The sequence below is a fragment of the Episyrphus balteatus genome, chromosome 2 (assembly GCF_945859705.1).
Source record: "Episyrphus balteatus chromosome 2, idEpiBalt1.1, whole genome shotgun sequence".
Classification (NCBI taxonomy): domain Eukaryota; kingdom Metazoa; phylum Arthropoda; class Insecta; order Diptera; family Syrphidae; genus Episyrphus; species Episyrphus balteatus.
In genome coordinates, this window is record NC_079135.1 from 39260846 (window position 1) to 39284778 (window position 23933).

Below are 23933 nucleotides of genomic sequence, written 5' to 3' on the forward strand. Positions count from 1 at the left end.
ACGTATCAGCCGTACAAATGTAGCCTAGGAAAAAAATATTTGCAAATGCATATGCAAAAAACAAAAATACAAAAAAAAGTGCACAAATGCAGCCGCTCCTATCTTACGAGAAGAAGTAAGACAGCACTATAAATAACAAATATAATCGTTTGTATTTTTATCTTTGTTTTTTTTGTTTATTACAAGGATACCAATGTGTAAGAGCAGGTTCAGTATAGAAATTTATTTAGAATTATTATATAGGTATCTCTTTTTCTTCTTTTTGTTTTGGTTTTTTTTTCCAACTGAAAATGTAGTAGATTTTCATTAAAAATTTTTCATAAAAAATCAGTGCTGCCAGTCAACTTATTATGTGGGAAACACATGAAAGCGTAAACTAGAGGAGGTATTTACAACGTTTTCATGCAGAATTGTAGGATCGAGTTGGAATTTCAAAAGAAGAGGTGTGTTTTTTGTTACAACAATGCTAAACTGGGCAAAACTAAATGCCTCAGGGCTTAATCGGTAAAAAATATATAGAGCTGTCATAATTTTGGCTTTCGGTATTTTTTTTGTATTTTTCTTTTATGTTTATAAGGAGATACAAAATGATTATGCTAGCGAAACTAGATAAGGTAGAACTATAATTGACTGAAGCGTCGAATGAAACAGAGGGGAACATCGCTCGCAACCACACTCGACGGATGAAAAATTGTCAAAAAGTCAAAGAAAACGAATAAGAAACGTAAGGTCTGACATTAGAGTCCGACTGCTTCCTTCATTTATAGTTCTGAGCTCTAGATTTTAGGGCTCATTCAAGTGCATTGTCGGCTATTACATGAAGCCTCAAGAGGCTTGACTCTTTTTTCGAATTTTCTTTTGATAATCATTCTGTGAGGCGCGTACTATTACACGATGCCTCTTGAGTCAAAGACTCAAATTTGACATTTATCCTTTAATTTAAGTATTGTTGTTGTTGTATTCCACCAAGAAGCAAAAAGAAATGGAAGGGAATGTTGAAAAAATAAAGAGTGGAAAAAGAAACGTCAAAAAAGAGTCTCAGAATTTTGGCCCACGACTCTCCGGTCGGATAATTTTTTGTTTATCTTCTTTCTCTCTTGCAAAAGTTGCATTAAATATAAAATTTTTATTGAAAATAAAAATATTTTATATTCAAAAAAAAAAAAAAAGTTTTTCCACATAAGAAAATGTCTGCATTAAAAAAATAAAAAATTAATGCAAAATGTATGCAATAAATACTTTTTTTCATATTCATCGAATTTCTTACAATTAATGGTCTTACTTTTTTTAATACACGGGGAAAAAATGTCTCTTTAAAATAAGATGCTGCGCACATTAAATTTCATGACCTTAAAATTAGAAAAAATCCACTTTAAATTAGGTGAGTCCACTTAAAATCTAAAAATGTGAACTTCATCTTATTTTAATGTGAATGTTCATCTTAAAAAACCAACAAAAAATAAAGATTTTAAAATTAAAGGCACACTTAAGCTTTAGTTGCAGTTTATCATACAAACAGTGAGATAGCACGATAGTAAGGCGTCCAAGACGCGTAAAAAAAGCGTCCAAGACAAGTCCAAAACGTTTCCAAAATAAGTCCAAACCGCATCCAAAACGCGTCCAAGACGAGTCCAAAACGCGGTCGACGCGACGAACACGCAACCGAAATGCGTCAAAGACCCGTCCGAAACGTGTCCAAAACGCGTCCGAAACGTGTCCAAAACGCGTCTAAAAAGCGTCAAAAATGCGGCCAAAACGCGTCCGAAACGCGTCCAAAACGCGTCCAAAACCAATCAGAGATTTATTACAGAGTTGTTTTTTCCCAAAACTTTTTTTTTTAGGATAATCATTTCAGCGCAATTTTGCATCAAACCCAATTTTTTTTCGTTTTAAAGTTGTGTTTTTACTTTCATATTACGAGTATTTTATTCAATAAAACAAGTAAATGAGTATTAATTTTTTTCGCTTATATTAAAGTTCAGTTTATTTTCTTAAAAAAATATTTTTTTTTTCTATAAAAAGAATACCTAATGAAATGAATAAAAAAAAAACTGAGCGAATTAAAAAAAAAAACAAATACCCCTAAAAAATAGGTCTTTTTCAAAAATTCATATTTCGAAACGCAGAAAAAATCCTCTATTTTTTTTATTATTATCTTTCGAATGGCTTTTTTGAAATTGTTAAAAAAGGTTCCACAAAAAAAATTTGGATACAGGGCCCCCAAAGGACTATCTACGCCACAGCCGTACATTAACTATTTCAAATATAATATTAAAGCTGTGAAAAATTTTGGTTCTTTGGAGTCCTAAGTAATTTTACATCAATATATCATCAATCACGACAAGAAACTTCTGTGGATTATTATAGAAGATAAATTGTAGATAGGTTGGGTGAAGAAGTGGGGTTTGTAAACCCAATTAACAATTTCGCTTCTATAAAGATCCAGAGAAAATTATGGTCATGACCTCATGATTAAATAAAGCTGTTGAAAGCAACCTTGACGTTTACGACATAAGTTATAGATTATTTTGCAGCTAAGGAACAGATTAATCATATATATGAAATATGCTTTTACTTACCTTTTCCGACTTCCTATCTAGATACTTCTAAAAATTCAAACCATTTTTATTTAATTTGTTAAAAGTGGATGTTTTATTTCTATTTACTTAAAATAAAGTGTAAATCATTATCAAAAATCTGTACGCATTATTTATTTTTTTTTTTTGAAAAATTGAATTAAAAGGTGTAAAATATTTATGGTATTGTCTTACTAATTTTTTTTTTTTAAACTATAAATAACAATGAAAACTAACAGTTTTGTTTACATGCAACAACTATTTGATTTTCTTTTTTTTTTTTTTTAAATAAAAAATAAGTTAAATATAATTAATAAATAACTTTTAATTTAATTCATAAGATTTTAAATAAAAGAAAAATAAAATTTTCTTTTCTTGTAAACTCCATGTAGGTATGTATTTTTATTTTTAGTAATTTTATTAAATGTCTAGATAAATCTAAAATCAATTTAAAATCTATTTATTTATTTTTTTTATGTGGAAGTCTTTTTGTAATGGTCTCACACTACATCGTGATAATTATGTTTCTTAAATCTACAAAAAAAAATATTTTAACAAAAATTGTAAAAAAAAGTGATATAAAGGTAGGTACTATATAAAATTCTAGAACTAAGTTCAGATGGGAAGTTTACTATAAATTACAATATTGTCTTAGAATAATAATAACAATACCTATTTTATAGTTTATTTAATATGTATGTATTTTTTTGGATAACAATTTGATTTTCGTTTAATTGATTTTAATTCAAATATTGTTCATATAGTCTGTTTCGATTAGAGGCCAAACCCAAAGAAAAATAGTTTCGGAAATTACCCAAAAACAGTTTTTTTTTTGTAAATTGTCCAATTTTGTTTTGCACAATTTCCTAGCTCATATGTTAAGGAAATTATCACATTTCGAAGCTTAGTTAATTGGCAAACATTGAAATCATCTCATGTGCAATAGTCGAAACAGGATATAAGATACTTACTAAATTTATTAAATTCATTACTGTTCGTTTTTTAAAAGTATAATTCTTTAGTTGTATACAAATTGTTGGATATGTTTATATTTCTATACATTAGGTGTGTTTTTTATTACCACCGGGCTAAACTGGACAGAAAGAAAATGCCGCAAGGAACAATTCCTTGGTCAATAAATTTAACGCAAGTTGATAAGTTAATTAAATTTTAAGTCAATCAATGGCCGAGGTTGATTTAAGAAAACGTCGTTACATGCGAACAAGCCCAACAGGTTTAGTGTTAAGTTAACCAATATGTGAACAATTTATCCATGTTATTAGTCGAGATAAAGACGTTGTAAGAATACCCTGGCTATCTCTGCTTTAATCGTGTAGAACAAATTATCAAAATTGGTTCACTCAGTTCAAAGTTATGAAAAAAAAAATACAGACGAATACTGAGATGCAAAAGTGTACCAAGTTCTAAAGTTTGTTTTTAAATTTTTTGTATCAATAAAATTTTTTTTCTTTTAATTACCGATTTTTAAAAATATTTCAAAAATTGCCAAGCAAACAATCAAAATTTTATTGATACAAAGGAGATGGCACATTTTTCTATGGAACTTGGGCCCAGTGTGTTCACTAACGAAATTGGTATCAAATGAAAGGTGACGGTAAGCACATTACGTGGGTAAAATATTTTTAAATTCGTTAGTGGGGTTTTGGAGATATTTGAGTTTGAAGTTTCGGATTTCACAATCAAGATTTCAGCTATTTTTTCGAACAATTAATCGTAGAATGCGTAGAAAGGACTTTTTAGATTGGAAATTAGTTAATCTTTCTTTTTCTAGTGCATCATTTTTCTCTAGGAGTTATACTTTCAGAGTAACAGAACCACAAAGTATCTCATTCTCAGTAATTCCACACTTAACTCTAAGGGTTGTTTAAAATATTTAAAATATCAAAAAACACACAATTTTCGGTAGTGTAACTCTGAAATTATAACTCCTAGAGAAAAATGATGTACTAGAAAAAGAAAGATTAACTAATTTCCAATCTAAAAAGTTCCCTCTAATTTTCTGTCCGACCAGTCGTTCTCGAGATATTGAGACATATGCGTTTTTCAAAATGGCGGTCGCCCCACAAGACCAAACAATACGCAATCTGAGATTTGTACTTGGGATAAACCCCTCTTCAATACTGCATTCAAACTTAGCTGACGTCATAGCTTTTTCCAGATTTTTCCCCATTGACTGAACTATAGTTTCTATTCTTATTATTTAATAGGCATATTTCAGCGCGTTCTTGTGTATTTTGCTTATTATAAGGTTTTTGTATGTTTTAAAGAACTATTTTATATATAGAATTAAAGGTAACACATTAAGCTATCGAAAAATTGCAAAAAAAAGTGCTTGTCGCCACTGAATATTTTGATATTTCGATGTGCCAAATGCCTCGCTTAAAAAAATCACCTTTTGAGAAGTAAATACCTAATATGTATTATTTTTTTTAACAAAGAAAAAAACTTTTGACACAGATTTATAGACAAGAGAAATACCTTTCATTTGATACCAATATTATTTCTGTACACCCATTATTACGCATTCTACGATTAATTGTTCGAAAAATTAGCTGAAATCTTGATTGTGAAATCCGAAACTTCAAACTCAAATATCTCCAAAACCCCACTAACGAATTTGAAAATATTTTACCCACGTAATGTGCTTACAGTCACCTTTCATTTGATACTAATATCGTTAGTGAACACACTGGGCCCAAAAATGTGCCATCTCCTTTGAAAACAAACTTTAGAACCTGGTACACTTTTACATATCAGTATTCGTCTGTATTTTTTTTTCATAACTTTGAACTGAGTGAACCAATTTTGATATTTCCTTTTGTATTGGAAAGCTGGTGGCTGCCATGTGGTCCCATTACAATTTCGCTCAGTTGTAGTCATGGGAACTATTAGAAAAACCATTAAACCCTGTTTTGATCCACGGAAGTCGGTTTTGTTTTTTTGATAAAAACGATTAATGATATTTTCCTTTGTATACACCACAAAACACGTCACAATGTAAAATTTCAAGTTTCTACGATAGCCGGAAGTTCTCCATAATTTTGATGATCTGTGAGTGAGCCAGTTACGGTTTTCGCGATTTTTGAAGCCCTATATCTCAGAAACTACTCATCGTAAGAATTTGGCTTTGATCAGCTCAACAAGTGTAGTGAGTTTGAAATTTCTGGCATCTTTGGTGTGGAAGTTAGAGGGGGTCGAAAATGGCCTCAGTTGTTTCCTGTAAATAAGGGTGTAGTGCCAAAAAAGATGGTAGAGAACTTGGCTGGGCACTACCGTGCCCCTTGATTCTTTTGATTTCGGACTGTACAGTTTTTTTTTTTGAAGTTATACTTCTTTTTCTGATGTTATACACGAGTAGAATTTACATTTGAGTGGCCATATTGAAACTTAAAAGTGGGTAGGTATATTTTGTTATTATCAAATTATTTGATCAAATGCTTGAACTAATGTATCTATTCATAATTCACTTTAATTCATATTTTAATGAGGGCTTCAATTAGTTAAAAAAACTAAAAAAAATTTTGAAGTAAAAAAGATAAAAAATCAGGTTTTTGACAGATTTAGATAAAAAAATATAAACAAATTTGTTTACCAACAAAAAACCCCGTCAGTGTAGGATGCCATTTCACATAAGTCTGTTGAACTCAAAACTGGCAATCTAAAGATTTTCTATTAAATTTGTCAAAATGTGATGATTGAAGCTTAAGCTGATCAGGGGCCTATTTCACAGTTTACTACATCAGCTTCATCAAAGGCTTTAACCATTACAAATTGGTATGGCTTATTGAACTTTTGAAAGCACTTTTTTGAACATTTGCCCTGTTTAGATTTAGACCATAACAATGCTTAAGTATTCCCGACGTTCAATGGAAATCAACTATTGATTTTTGGATCACTGATGTTGAAATAGACCCTAGAGCCTAGATCGTAACAGAAAACTATTTCACAATAAATTTTTAGACGGTCAACATAAATGGTAACTCTTTGAAGTGAAAATGACATCAAAATTTGTCCCAAGGTTGATCGTAATCGAAATTAAGTCAAAACGTTTCGCTCTTTTATGGGGTATGTTATGCCGAGTTTTTATCATTGGAATACTTTCTTTCTAAAATGGGCTAAAACGGCTAGGACACATGGATCGTTACACCTCTATAAAGTTGTTACATAAAATAAAAATGCCTAAAAAATAGATAATAATAAAAACTACCGATTAACATTAATAAGCACAAACAATCAATATGTAAAAATTATGTATATTGAATCTGAAACTGTTGTGAAAATGAAAATTTTACATTAAAAAGTTTTATATTTTGCTTTTTGACATTATAGTTCTTCTTTAGCTCTATTATAGTTAAAGTAATAATCTACACACAATGTATAACGCTGAGCTAAAAATAATATTGACAGACATTTAATAGGCAGTAATCGATAGATATCTATAAAAATCTATTATTATATCTTTCTATATCTTTCTTATCAAAGTTCAACTACACACGCTATATAAAACAATCAATCAAAAAACTAAATAATTGAACGAGTCTATTTATATGAGAACTTACACGATTTGCAACTCGTTGAGGTTATGTATGCTGTCTACATCATCCCCATGGGTTGCCCTCTTGCCGCCCCCCCCGAAATCACTTATTTCCTTCCATTTTGATATATTTCAATCTCATCACAGAATCGAACACACAGTGAATAAGGAAAGCACAAAAAACATCATTGCTATAATGTCCTTGTGAAGGGTTCGATCCCGATAAAATGGCCGTGTAGTATATGACTCCTTGCGACTTTGTTGCAATAGCCAAAGTGGTATCAACAGCTGTAAGATATCGGGTATCATAAATCCAATATCACGAACTACTTGATGGGCATATCCTTCGCCTCGAATCACATTCATAACAAATTGGTCAAAACTGCTGGCGGCTATGTGTAACAGTGCTATGCCAACGATGCAAAAGATTTTCTTCGAAGTGACAGCATTGTTGGTGCTCGCTAAGTGCATTACCATCACAGTTGATAATAGTTCCGTTATCTGTAAGATAAAATCAAAAATCAATATTTTGGTAACATATTATGGAACTACGAAAAGATAAGAAGTAACAAACAAAATAAAACAAAATGGAAAACTGGGTAGAACGTACTTGTTCTTATGGCAAAAATAGCATTTTTTGTACCTAATAGTTTTGACTGCAAAACTGAGTATGAAATTTGGTTTCATGAATACCTAACTAAGATTTTTTAGAATAAAACATTTGAAATCGTAAATTTTCTATTAGGGTATAGAAATAATTAACAAATTTAAGAAAAAAAAAAAATAAATAAAATTTTACGTCATTTAAAAAAAATACTAATAAAACATTTATACCTAAACGGAATTTCAAAAAATAAAAACTAACCTGTTTAAAAAAAAAATAACTTATTGGAAATTTTTTATATTCCGGTTACTTGAAAGTTAACATCTGTATGGAAATTTTCGTCGAAATCAGCATGGTTTTCAAAGAAAAATTTAGAAATCAAAAAATGATTCCATTACCATAAGCAAATTACGACACATTTTAATTGTAAGAGCCTTTTTTGAAAAAAATTAGCTTTTCTAATTTGATTAAATGATTGTAAGTAATAGATAATAGTTTTCCTATTTCCTCTTTAAGAAATCACCCAAAACTGTTTATCATCAAGTTTGAAAAAAAAATTGCTTTACAGACAAAATTGTGGGACATCAAAATGTCTTTGTCTCATTGTAAGTAACGTTGTATATTGAACCTCTTTTAAATTGCTTTATAAATGTTTTTTTTTTCCAAGGAAATAGATGCCAGTTATTTTTTAAAATCAAAACAAGATAAAAGGTATTAATACAACACTCTCCTTAGCAACAGTACGGCACTTATCAGAAGCAGAAGTGGCGTATGTGTAACATTTTTGTTTTAGTTAAATTTTTGTTGGTTTAGAAAAGATTTTCTGCCTTTGAAAGCAGTTTACCTTAGTTAACCATTTTCTGATCATTGGCAATTTTACAGGCTTCACACACAATTATTTTACTAAGTAGATTTATATTTTTAACTTACTTTAATCTAATGCTGCAGTCAAAACAACTCTTACAGTTAGTAATGCTTATACCTTATTAAAAAAAAGAGTTAAACTAATTGAAGGTTTTTTTTCTCTTTTGTCTACCGATTTTTGAAAGAAATGTTTCCTAATTATCCAATACCTACATACAAAAAAGCGTTCCCGGAACACTTCCAAAATTTTTCAATAAAATTATCAAATAAACTCAAAAGAATTTGATTTTGCTCATAAAAAAATTATAAGAAGTAAGTCATTTAGACCTGCAGAAATATGGTGTTTTATTTCATCTCAAAAGTTCAAACCCTCACAACAGAAAAACTGCTTAATGAATAAGTCTGAAACTTTGCATGCTAATTACATGTATATGAAGCTTCAATAATTAAGCCTCAGTTTAATCTTATCACCCATAGAAATCAAATAGCGGTAAATTTTCTAAAAAACCGTAAAAATGCCTATTTTGATAGGTTTTCTAAATTAATCTCAAAAATAAGAAAACATTTTGTTTAACAAAGCAAACTTAATTCCTTTGTAGAGAATTGAATGAAGTTTTTAAATGTGTCCTTGAATGTTCTGTACAGTGATCCGTTAGTTGAGATATTGATAGTCAAAGTCAAAAGTATGGTTTTTGGTTTGATGACTTATATTGCAGTTTAAAAAAAATCGTAGAAGTTTGAAACAAAATGAATCTTAAAGTCAAATAAATAGCCTTTTCTAAAAATAATAATCATTTTATCAGAAAAAATTTTCCCACTTTCTTAGGGGAACAGTAAAAACGACAAAAAATTGGAAAATTTTGGTTTTTTAACAGTTCTAACAATTTAGCTATTTTACCGTTAGAAAAAAAATATTTTAACATTTAATCCTGAAACTAGAAGAATAGAGCTTTCACATGCTTTTTATTTTGTCATGATGCGATCATTTTTTACTGAGATACAGCCTATCAAAAATCACTAAAAAAATCACGATTTTTTTTTGTTCCCTTAATTTTTTGGGCTAGTGTATATACATTTATATTTATACCTTTTTTATGGATAAATAAATTAAATTAAGGTATGTTAAAATTGAGATTCAGTTTTATTTTTGTAAGTAGCTTACATCAATTTACCGTCATTCCGGGAATGCTTGTTTTGGTATAAATTTAGATTAAAATATATTTTTTTTTGCGATATAATGATCAACAGTCGAGGTCTCTATAATATAACCTCAAAAATATTTTGTTTTTTATTTTGAGATAAGAAATAAAAAATCAAATACGGTTCTTTTCTGGGAACGTTTTAGGACTCTGAATAAATAACGAACTAACACATATTAATTTCTGTCTTTGATTTTCTTGTATCGGAATCCTATCCAAGTATGACTGCTATCAAAATTCCCTACTTCCAAAAAACTTAATATAAATAGCATGGTTAAGGTATTTTTGACATGAAAACCGTATTTTTGAAGTTTATTTTCGACAAATTATGTCAAATGGATTAACTAATGATAATGATCTTATATCTATCTAGTTTTCTAGAATCTACTATGTTTAAGTTTAAAAGGCCGTTTAAAAAACCCTATAAATGATAGCTATATTAGTATATTTGATCTTGAAATTTTTATCATAAAACAAAGTTAAACTTTTAATCAATCGAATCTCAAAATTTTCCATCTTCATGATTTTGAAGAAATTGTAGGTACTATATGATTAATATTCCAACACCCGACAAATGTGTATTCATTTTGTTCGCATATCTGCATGTGCGTACGTAAGTTCATAAATATGTGCCCTTAATTATGAAAGTGGACTAAGTCACTCCTAAAAATGGCATCAAATCTAGTCTAAAAATAATTATTATTTAAGGGGTAAAGTTTATTTGATCGCGAAATTGCAGTAAATATATTTCTTTATTGCTCCTTTAGTGATTTCATAAAAGAAATACAATTAAATCGTTATAAGAAAATTATTATGTATGTTTTTCTTTAACCAATGCAAAAAGTGACTTAGTCCACTTTCATAATCAAGGGCACATATGATGTAGATATGTATTTATATTGACATGTCCGTATGTCTTTATGTTCGCATTTTCATTTTGTAGAATTATTGAAAGATTTTGAGTACAAACAATTTCAGAAATGTTATGGATGCAAAAAGAGTTATTTTTTATTAACTCTTGAATGACCTAACAAAATTCGATTATTTTTTGTTTTAAAGAAGCGTTTAAGTAATCGCAACATTAAAATTATGAAAACTTATTTATAGATTTTTTTTAAATATTAATTTGATGACTTTTTTTTTTTTTAAGTAGGTAGGTACCTATTGTTTTTATGTGTCGAATTATAATTTCCAGTTCAGTCCATTATTCTTGACATTTTCATCTCAAATATACAACTTTGGAACAACTTTAGGTTACGAAAAGTTCACTAAATAATTTTTATACAAATTATGTATGTATGTATGTATACAAGCTCCCTAAGTTAGCAAAACCACTTCAATCGATCAAATAACCATATTATATCTAAAACCATATAGGTATAACCCTAAAGTTTAATTTGTCACGCTAGCTGACATGCAGATCCATTATTGTGATAGCAAATGCCTCAAAATAATAAATAACAAAACTCATATAAACTAGAATTTGGTTGCTTAAGAAGTTGACGTAAGCCTATTTCTGCCATATTCATCCATAACCATCTACATACAAACATTTACTCCTTCAACATATCCATAGTTAAACATAAAATACCTACCGTGAAAAACAATTGATGATTCCACTGGTTATAGTAGTCATCGTTATAGTAATTCATGCACGCCCACCACGCATAATAGTGAGAAAATATCGACAGCGAAAATAGCAGCACCATTGAATATCTGACTCGATTCTGTAGAATCAGGGCAATCAATTGCTTGATGCATTCGTAAAGTCCAATCACTGCCAGGACAGTTAAAATCCACATTTTCATTGAATTCTGTGTGGCATTGAAGTACATGTGTTTGTAAGAGGCAATTCCGGACTCGTAGGGTCCTTTGAATACGGTATCCCAACAGGAACATGAACAAAACCGCTTATCCACAAACCGAGCATAGTTCTGCCAGAAATACCACAGAACGGCAATGTGGGCGGGTGGTATGAGGGCTGGTGCTAGGCTTCCACATGCCGCTGGCAACCATTGTGTGTGGAACATTTTTAGTTACACTTTATTTTTCGTCCTTAAAATGTCCGAGGCTGACAAATGAAATGAGAATTGTTGATATAGGACATAAGTATGCAGACATTTGATATAAAAACAAATTGTATAAGGCATTTTTGAACTCACCTCTTTGAAGATTCCAGAGTTAATTGCTGATTGTTGATTAGTGAAATTCCTTCATAGTTTTGTTTGATTTTTGATCAAGATAAACCTTAGATGATTTAGTAGTTAATGAAGTTCTAAAAGGAAATGAGAGGAAAGTTGATATAAAATGTAGACATTTTCCACTTTAAGATAATTAGAACAGTCAAATCATCACAAAAAAAATATTAACATTGCTTTGTTTGTTTGTTTGTAATTTATTGTTCCTTGAAGCCTAAGGTCTCATAAACGACTAACCGTATCTAATGTTAAAGTTTCTTACAATTTTCAAAACCTTCAGGTTTGGATTTTTAAAAACATTTTCAATTTTTTTTTCTATGCAACTTTTACCATAAGAGCAAGTTCGTGCATTTTATTTATTTAAAAGGAAAAATATATAACACTTCAAGCTGAATTTTTGACCAATCAGATACAACCACTCGAATAACTGGAGTCAATGAAGAAGTTATAATGACGCTCAAAACAAAACTGAACGTTTGGAATTGTAGGGAAGTAGTCAATGCAATTAAATTTGGAGTGTATGCCAAGAAAACAGCAGATCTTTTGAAAAAAATATCCTGAAAAACTACTCACACCTACACTTTACAAAATATTGGTTGGTTCATAGTCAAAATATCATAGAAGAAGCCCAGGAGTGCGTTTCAAGAATTCGTCAAAATAAAGACCTATTTGACATACTTGCTTAAGGCATTTAACCCTTTGCTTCCTTTTGGTTTCAGCATGAAACCACCTATTAATTATTTTTAATTTTTTGTTGCAACAATCAAAAAATTTAATATCTGTATAAAAGTTAATATTTAGGTAAAAAGTGCAGGATTTGTGAGGGTTTTCTCAATTTTTCAAGTAGCCTTAAGCTCAGAATTACAAATTTAAATAACGGTAACACTAAAATAGAATGATTATAATGGTTCTTTAATCTATGGAATATGTAAACATGTTTTTAATCAGAAAATTTGCTTTTCCAAACTAAATATTAGTTTAATAAGACTTTTTGGTAAAACACATTGGTTTTTAAGTGCATTTTTATCCTTTATTTTTTTTTTTTTTTTTTACTAAAAAATGGACTTCAACTTTTGAACTCTCAGCTCAAAACGTTCCTTATACAATGTTATTACTAGTACAATCATTATTTTTTCGTTTTGGTGTGTAATTAGAAAATATCAAAACTTTTTTTCAAGATTTTTGTAGTTTTTTTCGTGAAAAAAAATAAAAAAAGAAAAGTTAGGAAACTAAAAATATCTGAAAAAATTATAATCTCCAGAAACGATAAGTTTTATACACACTACCCCGGACTTATAATTATGATAGTCTTAAAGAAATCTAGTGCGTATATGTTTATTGGTATTACCTTTACATCTTTTTCCACTGTTTGACTTTTAATATACAATACAACTGAAATACATTATAAATGTCCTCTTGTTTACTGAAAAATAATTAAAAACCTAAAAATAAAAAAGGTACTTTGTTCCCCACTGTTTCACTTGAATTGGTTCGTTTCCTTTTTACTTGCGATATAGGTACTATAGGGCAAGTTTAGGATTCGTAAAAAAAATCGAACTCGAGATAACAATTTTACATGACATTACGATGATGGAGAATGCCAAAAAAGTGGGTCCGGCAATTCTGTCTGTCTGTCTGTCTGTCTGTGTGTCTGTCTCTATCTGGAGCTGCAGCCTAAACGAGTGAAGTGATTTTCTTCAAACTTGGTAGTTAGCAGTTTTTGGTGATTCCCTAGAGGGGAAATTGAAATTTTTTTTTTATGACCAAAACTAACGGTACCTGCCATATAACGGAAATAGAAAAGTTAATTTTTTTCAAAAACGGCTCTAACGATTTTGATTAAAATTTTTGTGTGTAGTACTACACATAAGAGCCAACTTTTCATATAAAAAAAATATTTTTTGTACCGTTATTAACGGTACCTGTCATATAACGATTTTTTTCGTTTCTGAATATCTCGTACAACATTAACCCGATTTAAATAAAAATTTTTATACAAAAGTGTGTAAGTAAAGATAATAATAAAATTTTAGAAAATTTTCAAAAAACGCATTTTTGGTTTTTTAAAAAATATTTCAAAATTTTTTTTTGAAAAATCAATTTTTTGAAAACGGATCAATGAAAAATTTTGAAATTTAGTTTTTATGTGTAAATCAAAATGGCATACCAACTTTTTTTTAAAAAAATGTTAAAAAAAATTTTATATATAAAAAATTATTTTTTCAAAAAACGGCTCCTACAATTTTCGAAAATTTTTTTCTAAAAATACCTTTTTATACAATAAATAAAATGGCTTATTTTTTTTTTTTTAAGATAATTTAAAACGGAGTTTAATTAATTATAAAAACAAATTTAATTTTTTTATACTACCTACTTATGAAATTTTAAATTTCTTGAATAAAAAGCTTTAACATTATTGTTACTTTAAGCATAAGAGCAAGTACGTGCGACCCCAGTCGTGCAATTTATTTCCTACTGTGTCACTTCACTCAGATTACTACAGACGATTGTATACTAAAATACCATTATGTTTATTACCCTAGTTAAAATTTCTAACACCATGTTAAAAAAACAAGTTTTTTAAATTATAAAAATTGAAACGATATCTTAAAAAGATATTTTAATTCGCTTAGAAATTATGATTTTTGCAACCAATAATGGCTAAACGGGCCACTGTTCAACCTCTGTATATAACTTTTGGTTTAAGAAATATTGCTCTTCAAATATGGGCCATTTTGTATGGAAATCAAGTAATTTTCTTCACAAAAGTGCATTGTATCACGTTTTATATAACTTAGTACAAGTGTTTTCTACAAAAAAAAAAAAAAATTGTGACGATGCTGCTAGAGTATGAAATAAAATTTAATGAAACCAAAATCACGTTACAAATAATACTACTAAAAAAATAGTTAAAAAATATGTACTTATAACAACTTCAGTATAATATTATAAGTCCAGAATAATAAGTCAGCCATTTAACAAGAAAGAAACAACATTGAAAGAAAACTATTTAAGCGTCACTTTCACGTTATTTGTATGCCCAAATTTATTACGTGTAAAGATGAATATCTGTTATTATAATAGTAACGAGTATTCTTTAAAAACGCTATATATAATTAAGTAGAGTTTGCATCACAAAATAATTTTTTTTTTTTTCATTTTTTCTTTTAAATCATTTTTTCGTGTTAAAAAAAACTTGCATTCTGAAGAGCTTTAGAACCACCTAGTTTTTCATCTGTTATGTTGAGTAATTTTAAATTTTACTGTGGGAAAAATATAAATAGGTAATAGTTTAAAGCTACACCAATTTTGTAGGTTCAGTTCAATAATAGCTTGTAAATTCAATGTTATTAGTGAACAATAGAAAATCACTCGAAAAACTTGTGAGCTTTGTTTCTCATGGGTGATGTGTAAACATCATACTCAAAACTGCTTTTTTTTTTAAACAATATACCTACATACATATAAAAAGCATATTTATATAAACACTAGCATGAAATAGAAACTAAGTAAGTGTTACATTTTTAGAACTCGAAAATCTCCAATATCAGGAGCTTTGATGTTTAAACATCAAAATGCATAACAAATCCCAAATAACAATGTTGTTTTTATAAGGCCGTACAGGAGCCACACTACCATCTGTAAAGCTTTATAGAAGCAAAGGAATAGAAAAGTCAGATTTTCCAATTCATAAAACAACAATCGTTTCTGTTTTAATTTCAATATACAAAACACTCGTAAAAACCTCTAACCATGAACTATGCAAATTTATGTCAGTCACCAGTAGGTATACCCTCTTCCATCACAGAATATGTGTAATTGAATTGATTTACCCATCGAGTGTGCAAAATGAAATCAGGTGCTAAATAACATCCACAACAACTATACAAAAAGCCAACCGCAAAGGTTATTCAAAGGAAAGCAATATAAAAGCAAAAAAGAGAGACTGTAAGCTAACTAGGTATTAGCATACTTGCCATAACCTTCCGGCAGCATGCAACGTATAGAATACAAAAACAACAACAAAAACTATAAGCAATATGATGACGACTTTTATCACCCATTTGTCCCATGGCGCGGTTAACAAGCGTTCATTGGCGTGTGTGAAATTGAATCAGAATATAAGAATCATTTCCTTCCTATATATACCACATTGGTTGTTTTTTTTTTGTTGATGTTGTTGTTTTTTCGTCCTACTTGGCTAAAGTTATTCAAAGTTGTTGCCAGGATAATAAGAGCTCATTTTCCTTGTGGCGTTACAAACAATGTTAAGCACCCAAAATGAAAACAATAACAAAAAAAAAAGAGAAGTGAAAAAATAATTAAGTGTTCGCTTGCAAGCAGACTCGAGCTTTTGTAATATCTAGAATTATCTAGGTGGAGTTTTGGTGGCTAAGCATGCACTCGTTAAAAAGCCATTAGTTTTTGAATTTGTGAAACACGCGATGGTCAGGACAAATTGGCATTTAGTTTTTTTTTAATGAAACAAAACAATTTTACACAAATTGTCGGTTGAATATTTTATGCAGAAGTGATAACCACAGGATAGCGGAAATGCATGTTCTAACATTCTGATGGAATAATTGTGTTAGAAATTTTAAAAACAATAGAATTCATAGGTTGGGGATAAAAAGGTAGGATTTTTGTGTACCGTGTTTTTTTTTTTAATGAATGAGTATCGAAGTGATTTGAAACACGATGAAAAGAAAAAGCGACAGGAAAAATAAATTGATTATAACTTTTTTGTTTTAATAGATAGATGAATGAAATTTACACTGTAGATAGGTAATAGAATGAACTATAACTGTACAAAATTAATTAATCAATTTAATTTCATATTCAAAATCCTGAGATAACGGTGAAAAGATGTTCTTTTTCTAAACACGTTTTATCTTTCGATCTAGAGAACATACAAATTTGATTTATCTTACTTGGTTGGGTTTAAAAAATTCTTACTTTTTTTTAAGGCATCGTAGAAATATGATTGAAGCGTCATATAAAAGGTGAAATAATAAGGTTTTATATGATATAAAATTTTGAATAGGTTGTCATTTTAAAAAATGGATTTAATGGTGTAAGAAGAGAAAACAGATTGATTTTTTTGCTTTTTTTTGATGAAAACTGATTGTGTTTATATTTCAAGATAATAGCGTCACTTTCGTATTCAGTAAAGTAAACGTAAATAGTTGCACTTTTATATCTCTAGTTTTCCTACACTTTAACTAAATATACCATATTTTGTTTCTAAATTAAAATTCGTTCCTATTTCCATTTCAACAAAGCAATCTATCTACTCTAGATATCTGGAAAAATTGAATAAAATCGATAGTTAATTGCTTGTTATTTAAAACAGTTTATAAAACGAAAAATAAATAAACAAATCTTATTTTATTAACTACAAATTACAAAATACATATTGCCTAATTTTTTTTTTGCATGTTTGTTTATTTTATTTGCAAAGGTGAATAAACATTTATTTTTAGATCCAGAGATTGTTAATTGTGCAAATAGAAAAGATACAAGATTCTTGTGTGAGACGGGATAAGTTAATTTTACAGATTACACTCAAAAGACTGCATGCATGGCCGATGATGGCCCGAGGCCAACGTAATTAGAAGATCCCTAAGCAAAAGACTATGCTATATGCTGATGCTCATGAGAATACACAATACATCGCACGAATGTAATAAGATTTATCTATTTAAACAGCAGAAACAATTGCAGTCTGACTAAAAATAGGACAAACGAGAAAATATATGCAAGGGTTAGAATGCATCCTACAATGCCTAAGGAAAAAAAAGAGATTTCTATTGATGTTAGTTTTGAAAAGAAAATTATTTAATCTATAAATATTATGATTGCAAAAGAAAATATTGCATGATATAATTCTTAATTGCAGTTTTAAGATAATAAATTTGCCTCAAAGACCACATCAACAGTCCATTTATTCAATTATACCAATTGAATGTTTTCCAAGATAAAAACATTGCTTTAAAATGTACTGTAGTGGGTTGTATTTGATTTATAAATTAATATTGAAAATTTGTATGATAAAACAACAACATGTGTGTTTTGTTAGCAAGCAAAAGTTATAGTTATAAATTTCAAACAAAATTTACAATAATTATCATTTCTTAACTTTGGCTACTGGGGTGTATACGTACTTTTTTTTCTTCAAAAGCAGTAAAATGTGAAATAATAACTGTTTTTCGTTCGCATCTTTTTACTTTTATTTATCTGCCTGTCTTTATTTATATAATCTGTCTTCACCTTTAAATAAAGTAGGTACAAATCACTGAATCGATTTTCTATTAATTTTGTTAAATTTCGTCAAAAAGTGTATTATAGAAATTCTAATAATATTGCTTGGCTAATTGAAATCATTTCTATTTTGTATCATCTAGTACCGTTTTAAATTGTTGAGCTATCTTGGGAAAAGAAAATCCAATAATTGAATCAAATTATTCATTGACAAATGTAATAAATCATCAACGCTTTATTCCTGCCAGCATCATTTTAAAGTTTATTAAGTTAATGCGGTCACGTTTTAAGAACACAGATTTCTATAAAGCCTGGTAGACGTGCACGTGATATATTCTACTAGATGCAAGAAAAAAAAAATAACAAAACAAGTGCTTATAGCAAACCAAGAAATCTTAATAAATACTTCAAAAATATATGTTGGTAGCATTTCCTACAGAGAAAAAAAAAAGGAATTTTAAAACAAATCCTTTTTTAAGAAAATTTTATGAATCCCATGGTATAAAAAGAGAAGGTATGATCATTAGAAAAAACTCAGTACCGAGAACTGTCAAAACTTATGGCTACTTAAGGTTTTGACAGCCCAGCCCATTGAAATTGTTGTTGTAAACAAATTTGTCTTTGAAATCGTTGTTGCTTTTGACTTTGCCAAATGCCAAACGTCAAAACCTTATTACCCCATTTTGTAAGATGGCTTGTCTTTTTATACAATGCATAGTACCTATAAGTGATAAGTGAGAGGAATATGGGAGGGGGATGCGGCTTTCTTATGGGACATTACTTCACTAAGAGTAGGAAATAATTTCACTTTTTTTGGGAAGTTAGTTCTCGCTGAATGTGAGAACAACATTTTTTTTTTTTTTTTGGAACGAAATTCACTTTTGGGTGAAGTGGGAAGTGAAAAATAATTTTTCTTTTTAATATTGTATCTTATTAGATGAGGTGTCTTTGGCACATTTTTTTTACAAAAGTCTGCACTGAAAAATGAAAATGGGAAATCGGGCGTCTTCACAAAGTTTTTGCACTCTTTTTTTCTAGTACAAACTTTTAAGAAATAAGTAAAATCAAGAATACATTTAGGAAATTCAAAATAAATAAAATTGATATATATACTTACTAGGGTGGGTCAAAAAAATCGAAATTCTTTTTTTTTTAATTGGTACTCCGAAAAATCGATTGCTAGACCCCTCTAGAATATACACACCAAATATGAGCTCTTTATATTAATGGGAAGGTCCTCCGCTTTGCAATTTTCCATTTTTACATCAAGCTTCTACTAAAAAAAAATATTTTTTTTATTAATTGACTTTTTAGCAAATTTCTTTTCATATTCTTGTAGGAAATTGAACGCTCTACAAAAAAGGCCTCATACACTTTTTTCGTTTATCTAACCGTTGAATAGATATTTGAGGTCCAAAAATCGAGAAAATCTTTAAAAATTCGTTTTTTGTTCTTAATTTTGTAACAAATTGTAAAATTATAATGATCAAACGCGCAAGACATATTCTTGTTGAAAATTGATTGCTCCACAAAAAAGGTCTTATTAACTTTTTTCATTAATCTAACCATTCTAAAGATATTCGAGGTCAAAGTTTAAAAAAAATATAAAAATATTTTATATTTTTAAAAAATTTCTAATTCACTGAAACTTCATTATTTTCAAATTAGCAAGATATATTCTTGTAGGGGCTTAAACGTTCTACGAAAAATTCCTTGGAATGAAATTGATTGCTTTAACCGTTTAGAATATATTCGTATCCAAATCGCAATGCATACGGGTCATAAGAAAACTATTGAAATCAGTGAGCATTGGTTTGGATACGAATATCTTCTAAACGGTTAAAGCAATCAATTTCATTCCAAGGAATTTTTTGTAGAACGTTTAAGCCCCTTCAAGAATATATCTTGCTAATTTGAAAATAATGAGGTTTCAGTGAATTAGAAATTTTTTAAAAATATAAAATATTTTTATATTTTTTTTAAACTTTGACCTCGAATATCTTTAGAATGGTTAGATTAATGAAAAAAGTTAATAAGACCTTTTTTGTGGAGCAATCAATTTTCAACAAGAATATATCTTGCGCGTTTGATCATTATAATTTTTCAATTTGTTACAAAATTAAGAACAAAAAACGAATTTTTAAAGATTTTCTCGATTTTTGGACCTCAAATATCTATTCAACGGTTAGATAAACGAAAAAAGTGTATGAGGCCTTTTTTGTAGAGCGTTCAATTTCCTACAAGAATATGAAAAGAAATTTGCTAAAAAGTCAATTAATAAAAAAATTATTTTTTTTTATTAGAAGCTTGATGTAAAAATGGAAAATTGCAAAGCGGAGGACCTTCCCATTAATATAAAGAGCTCATATTTGGTGTGTATATTCTAGAGGGGTCTAGCAATCGATTTTTTGGAGTACCAAATCAAAAAAAAAAAAATTTCGATTTTTTTGACCCACCCTAATACTTACTCGTACATAAGTAGATTCAATTTAATTCCAATGTTCAAATGCGAAGCGGAAACAAAATTTTCTAACCCGAATTTTAATGAGAAGCGGAAAAACTTTTTGCCCACGTGAGGATCAATTTTGAGGTGTGAAAATTAAAAATTCGCGTCCCCCCTCCCTCCAAAACGGTACACCATTCAGACTTTCGCCCTGCAAAAAATTTTCCCCATCCAACTTTCATCACATTTTTATACAAAAAACAATGTCAATCTGAAACGATGACACGGTACTAAATTCTGCCCCGTCAACGCTGGGACAGGGTCATTGCGATGACACCCAGTCCTAAAACTCTGTCAACGCGTCCCAATGGAATTGACACGGTCAACGAAAATAGTCAATGCGAGTGTGTCAACGCGAGTGACATCGTACCAGTCAACGCAATGACAGCAGTTTTCGTTGATGATCACACGACGTGACACTCTTGGGACAGATTGTGACGTCATTTTTATGTCAGAGAGTCAATGCGTTGACCGATTTCGTTGACCGTGTAATCATAGCTTAAGCATTTTATTTGTATAACTTCTTAGTCCAGTTGTTAGTTTTTTCGAAAACTACAAAATAGTAGGTACGTATACACCATGTATGCCTGAACCTGAATGGAAATAACGCAACGGGTTCTATGAATCAAATACATATTATTTTAAAGTTTAAAAATTTAAATAACATATTGAATAAATAAACTCTTGATGTGGCACAATTATGAATTAGGCTCCCGGAAATTATGATAGATTAAAAAAAGAAATCCTGATATTTTTTTATGTTCAAAATTGAAAAAAAAAACACCAGACAATAATTTGGAAAATAAAGCAGAAATGTTGCTTTTCCATAGCTGTGGGAAATAAAATGGAACAGTTTCAGATTATATTCTGTTATATTCTGTCAAGTCAATACGATTGCCCTATTAAAAACAAGTGTGCTTGTTTTTTGACCTCAACAGGTTAAATATAACCTTTTAGATAAAGCAAGGACCAAGGATTCAAAAAGTTCTTAAAAATATTTTTGGTGAAAGGGTGTTTTTTTGATGGGTTGAGTTTTGTGTGAGAACGGTATCATAACAGCTGACTTAAATTTTATTGATTTTTAAAACTTGGTGAAAAAGTTTTGGTTGGTATAAGCATTAAGAATGTATAAAGTGTACAAAAATATCTTGAGAGAAAAGGTGTTTTTTTTTTAAGAAATTATGAAATTCGAGATTAGCACCCCAAAAACTGGGAAAAAGTTGTTACACCAATAAAAATTGGTAAATATGTTTCATTTATAACAGAAACCAAGAACCCAAAAAGTCTATAAAAATATTTTAGGTTAAAGGGTGTTTTTTTTGGGAAATAGGAAAAATCCGCGATAAGTCCGATAAAATCAATGGTATAAAAAGTACCCTTCATAAGATATGTTCTCTTTCCCATGGGAATTACGAATAAAAGAAATCTATATAAATTTTTTTCATGTGAAAGGGTGTTTGTTTTATGTGTTTTTTTTAGTGAAAACAAAAACGATGGGTCACCCTAATGAAATTTAATAAAAACATTGAATTTGGGATAGAAAGCAAGAATAAAGAGTTTTCATAAAAAAAAATAAGGTGAAAGGGTTTTTTTTCGAAGAGACAGAAAAATCTGTAATTGGTCCCAAAAAGCCAGAAGTGAGTACAAGTAGACGCTGATTTATATAAAATATATAAAATCAAATAATTTTCAAAGAAGTTTTATAATTAAAACAGTTTTTAGACTTTACAACCAATATAAAATAAAAGTAGGAACGAACCTGTCATGCATTTAATTTTAATAAGAATGAATAAAATATTATAATTTGTTTCTTGTCTTATTAAAATTTGTTACACCTATTTGAATACATATAGCTTGTTGAATAAGTTAATATCTACCACCCTCTTCTAATAACATGTTCATAACTTTCTACAAGACATAAATAAATGACATCTGTAAATCATATTTCTCATAACCTTTCATCACAGATAAATCACAATTTTTATATCTTGAAAGATTGTTGGCCCCATAATAATTCTCATCAACCCCTCTTTATACAACCTACTACCGTTCCATCATAAACAACGAAATAAAAATCTTAGTCCTTTGTTTCCCTTTTCAAATGCAAACACAGCATGAACACAAAGATTTTGTCACCCTTCTTATATGACTTATAAGTGAAAGAAAAATAATAACGGGTATAATAACAATAATCACGATGATAGAAAAACAATCAAGAGTCGAAATATTTTGTGTACACAAACAAACAAACAAAATATAAAATATTTTGTTTTTATGTTGTACATGAATTTATATATGTATGAAATTGTACACAGTGAGTGTTTTTGTGATGTCTCTGAATAGGGTACATTTTGGCATTTGCCAGCATGGAACTCGACTCGCAAAACAATGCATGACAGACAGCACCCCCAACAATAATTATTGTGTGAGAATGTGTTAGTAGGATAGACGATGCTTTATCTGCTGTCATTTGAAAGCAAATAGAACAGCGCACACTCTGACAGCGTGAGGTGCACTCACAAGACTCGTCCTATACCACCCTCTTTCCACCCTCCCGTGGCCCATAAAAACCCTTTTTGTTGTAAAAAAACAAAAGAAGCAAACACAAAAAAAGAAAACCCTTGATGGCCGTAATAAGAAGAAAATTATGGCACTCAGGATCGAGAGAGAGAAGATTTTTTTCCAACCCCCATTTGCGTTCCAATTAAATTTATCTTCGTGGGATAATGATTTGATGGATTTTTGAATAATTTATTTTAATATTGTTACATCAATTTTGCGTAACGCCTTCGAAAGGTTTTCAATAAATATTTTATACCGGTGTGAGGCAAGATTAATTAAATCCAATTTTATTTCTTACAATTTTTGCTTTTGGGTTGTGTATCCTTTTTTTAATCCTTAAATTGGGTTTTTTTGTTGGTTGAATTTGAGTCGCAGGTGTAAATATTTCAAATCAAACGAGAAAACAAAAACAAATTTTCAATTCACATAGAACCGTGCCCTCAATATATTCATGAGCGGGTGGAAGACGCAATTGACCTTTTTTTTTTCTTCATCAAACTGGTTCACACCGAGAAAAATGTAATTAATCCTTTTCGATTTTTTTGTTGTATTTTCACGCCAAGCTTTGATTTTATACGATTTTTAGACCAATTTTTTGTAAAATAGAATTT

The 23933-nt window shown here is 29.4% G+C and overlaps 1 protein-coding gene across 2 annotated transcripts; it reads right to left on the reverse strand.

Moving 5' to 3' along the window:
- Positions 1 to 5317: 5317 nt before the first annotated feature.
- LOC129911003 (uncharacterized) lies at positions 5318 to 23933 on the reverse strand. 2 transcript variants are annotated; one of them, XM_055988637.1, is made up of 4 exons: positions 23800 to 23933; positions 11961 to 12073; positions 11394 to 11869; positions 5318 to 7632 (listed from the first exon to the last, which is right to left on the reverse strand). In XM_055988637.1, the coding sequence occupies exons 3-4, from the start codon at positions 11826 to 11828 to the stop codon at positions 7273 to 7275; spliced, it is 795 nt and encodes a 264-aa protein (XP_055844612.1). In that variant the 5' UTR covers positions 11829 to 11869; positions 11961 to 12073; positions 23800 to 23933; the 3' UTR covers positions 5318 to 7272. The 2 variants fall into 2 exon arrangements, with proteins under 2 accessions (XP_055844612.1, XP_055844611.1); XM_055988636.1 differs by having other exon boundaries at positions 23621 to 23933.